Raw genomic sequence first — 5,377 nt, 5'->3', positions numbered from 1 at the left:
ACGTTTTGTGAACATTTCCAGGGATGGCGACTCTGCCACTGCCCTGGGCAGCCTGTGCCAATGCTTGACAACGTGTGTCATGAGAAAAATTTCCCTAATATCCAACCTGACTCTCCCCTGGCACAGCTTGAGGCTGTTTCCTCTTGTCCTATCCCTTGTTCCCTGGGAGCAGAGCCCAACCCCTCCCGGCTCCCCTCTCCTGTCAGGGAGTTGCAGAGAGAGAAGGTCCCCCCTGAGACTTCTTTTCTCCAGGCTGAGCCCCCCCAGCTCCCTGAGCTGTTCCTCATTGGATTTACACTCCAGTCCCTTTTCACTGAGTTCTGTCTCTAAGAAAAAAAAAAAAACCAAATAAAACCCAAGAAAATAAAATACAGGAAACCCACAGATCCACAGCTGGATCTGTGGATCCAGTGAGTGGCCTACTCCAAAACGTTCTCTGCATTTATCTTTATACCAGGTAAGTCTTCAATAGCTAAGTTCTGACGTTTAGTAGCTATTAAGCAGACATCTATTAGTTATAAAAGAAGATGTGGACACAGTTTTCAAAGAATTCAGCTCTGTTGCTGTCCAGAGCTTGTACAGGCTGGAGGTGAGATCTGCTGCTCTCAGACCCTGCTGGGTTGCCCCCACGCTGCCCCACCATCTGCTGTGCACACAAATAGCCTCAACAGTTCCTCTCACAGACACCAGTGTCAGGAAGTCCTCAGACACAAGAAACATTGAGCAGACACTGCAGCACCCCAAGTAAGGCCTTGAAAGCAGTTTCCCATGACCCACCTGAGTCACACAAACCCCAGAGCTGACAGGAGACCAGTACTCTGACACCAGGCACTTACAGTCACTGCAGGGGCTCTGCCCTGCCAGCTGGCACCACACAGCTGAAACACCTGTAAAGAAGTGCAAGACTAATAATAAAAATAAAAATAAATAAAACCCCCCCACCAAAACACCAAACTCTACCCCACCAAAAAGATAAAACTCCTTTTTCTTTACTGTCATGAAATAAAACAAACCCTCCTGCAAGTTCAGATGTACTAAGGAAATCTGAACTTGGGTTTCTGCACCAAACCAGAGCAGAATTTATCCAATTCATCATCCAGAATAGGAAAAGGCAAAATACATTTCCCAAGGTATTTTACAGCTTATCCTCCATTTTTTTATGGCAGATCAGACTAAAGACCTACTATATTCTAGCTGCAAGGAAAGACACTTTGAGTTATTTGAATTTTGAGGTTCATTTAAAAATTAATTTCATTAAAGGCATGAAGATAAAGCATAAACAAAACAGAATCTACTTTATAACATATCAGTTCATTTTGCTGCAATATTTGCAGAAAGAACATATGGAAATGCCCTTCCACACTGCTTGAAACCTAATTTTGGACAACACCAGAGTGAGACAAAATGAGAGCTGTTGCCAGTTCTGGAGTTGGTTTCAGAGCGATTGACCACCAAAGTCTTTGTTTAATTTCAGCAGACTTGTGTTCAGCAGCTCTGAAAATTGGGCCTGAAATGATAGAGACGATTTTGGACCAGGGTCACATCCCTTTCAGTTCCACCCACCAGTTCCATTTCCCACACAAACGCCAGGAGGGGAAGGAAGGATTGATTTGGAAGCTTCTAATTGACTTCAGCAGAACCCGGCCTGGAGCCACTGTAATGTTCCTGAACAGCAGTTCTGGAGCATGAACAGTGCCCAGTTTGGGTGGGGTGGCCGGGCCATGACAAGCCCCAGGGCTGTGGGACGGGGTGGAGGTGCAGTGCCAGGGCCAGAGGGCAGTTGGGCCAGGCCCAGGGCTCTGCAACCGCCCTTGGATGTGGCATCTGAACCTGGCAACTGCCAAAACGGCTGATGGAGACCCGGCAGGTGAGTGGGAAAGGTGCAGCTCTCCCTGTGCCATGCCCAGAGGGGGTCTGGGTGGCATTGGGCTGTCCCACGGGGAGCGGTTCCCTTTGGGAACAACAAGGTATTCCCAGTTTGCTGTTCCTGAGCTGGTGGCAGCTTTGGTGCTGGGAGTGGGGACAGAGCTGGGAGGGAATGGAGGGCACCTTCATGCTGGTGGTGGGCAGCTCTTCATTTCATCACAATGCTGGCTGGAGCGAGTGTTGGTGGGATCACCAACTCTGGCAATGGAATCCCCAGAATGCTGTTTGCCCCAAACAGTCGCCTTGGTGACAGAACCCCCAGAATGCTGCCTACCCCAAACAAACCCCAAACTGGCCAAGCACCATGGCAGGTACAGCAGCAGGCCCCCATTCCTCCAGGGAGTCCTGCCCTCCAGTTATCCCCAACTAGCTACGCCCCCCAATATCTCACCTCATCACCCCTTTCTGCTTCCCCCAACAGAGAGGTTCCCTCTCCAGGTGACAGTGTTGAAGGTGGCCAGCGTGAGCTTCGCTGCCCTCGCCAGGCCAGCCCTGGGAGCTCCCTGGGAGCTGCCCTCTGTCCCAGGGCTGCCACTGTACTCTGGCCCTGTCCAGCTCCAAACCAGCACCCACCAGTTGGTCCCAGCCACCGTCAGGCAGGAGGTCCCAGGGCCTCTGGGGGCCCCGGGGCAGGTGTTATCACTTTCCCCTGTGGTGCAGCTTCCCTGGCCAGTGCAGCTGCCTCCCTGTCCTTCTGCCTATGGCTGGGGACAGCAGCTGGTGACGGGGGCACTTCTGCCCCACCAGCCAAGGGCTGTGTTCCATGGAGAGCCCCTGTACCCCACGGGCTCTGGTGTGTTGTGTGTCCACCACCGACCTGCCCTGGCAGGCAGAACCACGATGGAGCCCGAAGGTGAGTTTGGGGGGTAGCAGAGCCCATGGGTAGGCAGTCTAGCTGAGGAAAACTTCAGTCTCTTGGGGTTCCATTTTCAACAGTGGTTACCACCCCTGGTCCAAGGAAGCCCACGGATCTGCCTGAGGAGGGACCAGCCACCAGCACAGAGGCCATTCCTGAGCAGGCAGAGGACATCACCCACCACCACCTGCTCACCCAGCCTGAAACCCCAGTGGGTGAGGACACCATTGTCAATGCCCCCACAGCCCCACCTTGAGTGACCTCCTGGACGACCTCTTTGAGTACCTGGCGGACAGTGGCTGCCCTGAGGAACAAGTGGAGGTGGCTCAAGAGGACAGCGAGGACACCGCCTTGGCCGCCAACGCCCCCAGCCTGACCGCCGAGGACCTCGATGAGCTCCTCGAGTTCTGTGAATGCCTGCTGGAAGATGACTGTCCCAAGAAGCCAGCAATGGAGGCACAGCAAAGGAACAGCGAGGATGCCGTACCCACCACCCCCAACTTGACCCCCTCCCTCAGCCCACCCAGTGACCCCCGGCCTCCCTTGCCCCGCGTGGCCCAGCTGGGGGAGGAGGCAATGCAGAAGCAGCCCCAGGTTGTTAAGAACCACTTGCAGCTGCCACCAGGCATCGCCACCATCCAGGCAGACCCCAAAACGAGAGAGGTGGCAGCAGCCAGGCCCCGTGCTCGGCGCCAGCCAGCCCCTCCACGGAACAAGGGACCTCCCCGCAGGGCCACATCCCGGCCCAGGAAGAGGCGACGACAGCGGTGACGCAGCACCCAGACCAGAAGACACCCTGAGCCAGTGACCTGCAGCCAGGCCCTCAGCCCCAACCTCTCCCCCATTCTTCTTTAGTTCATTAAAGAGTGGTTTTGCAGTTCCCTTCTCTGTCTTGGGTTGTTTGGGCAGTGGGAGGGGGGCAGTACCTCAGTGCAGCCCCTGCCCACCCCACGGGGGACCGGGTTGGGCTGGGCATGATCACCCAGAGGATGGCTCAGCATCGCCCCAGGTGCTGGCTGCCCGTGGGAGAACACAGAACTCTTGCAAAAAGTTGACTTATCTGCTATACCTTAGAGGCAGGTAGAAGGAATGGAGTATAGGCAAGAGCAAACCACATTCCCATCACTGGATAAATCCAGATTTTGTTTAGAGTAAGTGCTATAATAACCCCTCCTCCCCAGTTAGGGACGTTTCCAAGCTGACAGTAGACACCTAATTATTCTTTTAAGTCAATAAATTTCGAACAACAGAAATCAAGTGTCCACAAAGACAACACAGCAGCATGCTGCTGAAATAAGCAATGAGCTCCAGATATAATCTGTGTTCTACAGGTGGACATTTTATTTTCTTCTAACTTATCTGATACACTGCAGGCAAGTTCCCGAGGCAGCCACATATGTTGCTGCAAAAAACCCCAAATGACCTCCAGCCTAGGAAGCCTATATTCCAGGACAGAGGCCACCAAATTTACAGACTGATGTTAAAGAATAGCAGTGCAACATCCACAGCAAATTATTCTGCTGGAAATGTGTCTTTATAATGCAGTAGTGAGAAAGTTTCTCCTGCAAACGTGCATCTATGATTGGATAATATATATTGTTATGGGGTTCAAGATTTTTTTTAAATCTCTGAATAAAAGCACGTTTTTCCTGTTACAAGAGCACTAAAAGGTCTATGGCAAGTTTGCACACTGTAGGAACACTACTCTCCCTCTCAGGTATTGCACAAGGCATCTTTCTTCAACCTGTCTTGTCTCTGCCATTCCCTCAAAAATACAAAAAGCTTATCAAAACATTTTGTCCCCAAAGTGCACGTACCAAACACACTATGACAGCTAGTTCACTATTCTGTTGCTTTCCAGGTAGAAAGCATTCAGATACTTTTAGAGGTTTATACTGCCTCTGATGAGAAGTTCATTTCTTATATGCCAGAATCTTTCCTAATGAGAGGAAAAAAAGATTAAAACCAGAAAAGTATCTAAGGGAAGCAGTTCTGTGTGTGAGAACAGCAGCTGACTGTGAGGAACACCAGACCCTGCAGTGCCAACAAGACAGAGAAGCTGAGGTGGAACTCAAAGAAGAATCCAAAGTATCACTAAGAAACAGAACAGGAGTAACAGTAATTGCAATAAAACAGTGAATGCAAACAGCTGCTAAAAGCTGTGCATGTTCTGTAGACTTTTATTACATATATCTCTGAATTACCTCAATGGCAGCAAACGTGCTGCACTGAGCATCAGAGAACACCATTCCTTCTTATTTTATTTGTTATTCCAGCTGTCCTTCCTCTTCCCCCCCACAGCACAGAAACTAATGCTCTCTATCAGGCATTATTATTCAGAATATTATCTCATAAAGCACATAAAACACTTCTATGCTCACTCTTAAATAAAATCTTATAATAATTAAAAGATTCATTTTCCATTGTTACTGTCTGTTTTCATCACCACCCTTCTTATTGCCATTTTTGGGTAGAAAAGACAAAGATTCTGTTCTCAAGTGCATTGGTCTCATCCCTAATAAAATTCAATTCTATCTTCATTAAAATTACATGAGAGTAAAGGAGGTCAAGACGTGGTGAGCTCCAATTGTTTCC

The 5,377-nt window shown here is 50.1% G+C and overlaps 1 protein-coding gene across 1 annotated transcript; it reads left to right on the top strand.

The window, feature by feature from the left end:
• Positions 1–1,899: 1,899 nt before the first annotated feature.
• LOC108640918 lies at positions 1,900–3,590 on the top strand. The gene is made up of 2 exons (XM_018079863.2): positions 1,900–2,779; positions 2,863–3,590. Exons 1-2 carry the CDS (start codon positions 1,900–1,902, stop codon positions 3,036–3,038), a joined length of 1,056 nt encoding a protein of 351 aa, XP_017935352.2. The 3' UTR covers positions 3,039–3,590.
• The last annotated feature ends 1,787 nt before the right edge of the window (positions 3,591–5,377 follow it).

The sequence above is a fragment of the Manacus vitellinus genome, unplaced genomic scaffold (genome assembly GCF_001715985.3).
Source record: "Manacus vitellinus isolate BGI_N305 unplaced genomic scaffold, ASM171598v3 scaffold_48_pilon, whole genome shotgun sequence".
Lineage (NCBI taxonomy): Eukaryota > Metazoa > Chordata > Aves > Passeriformes > Pipridae > Manacus > Manacus vitellinus.
The sequence above is the reverse complement of the archived record's forward strand: the minus strand, read 5'-3'. Positions and strand labels throughout refer to the sequence as shown.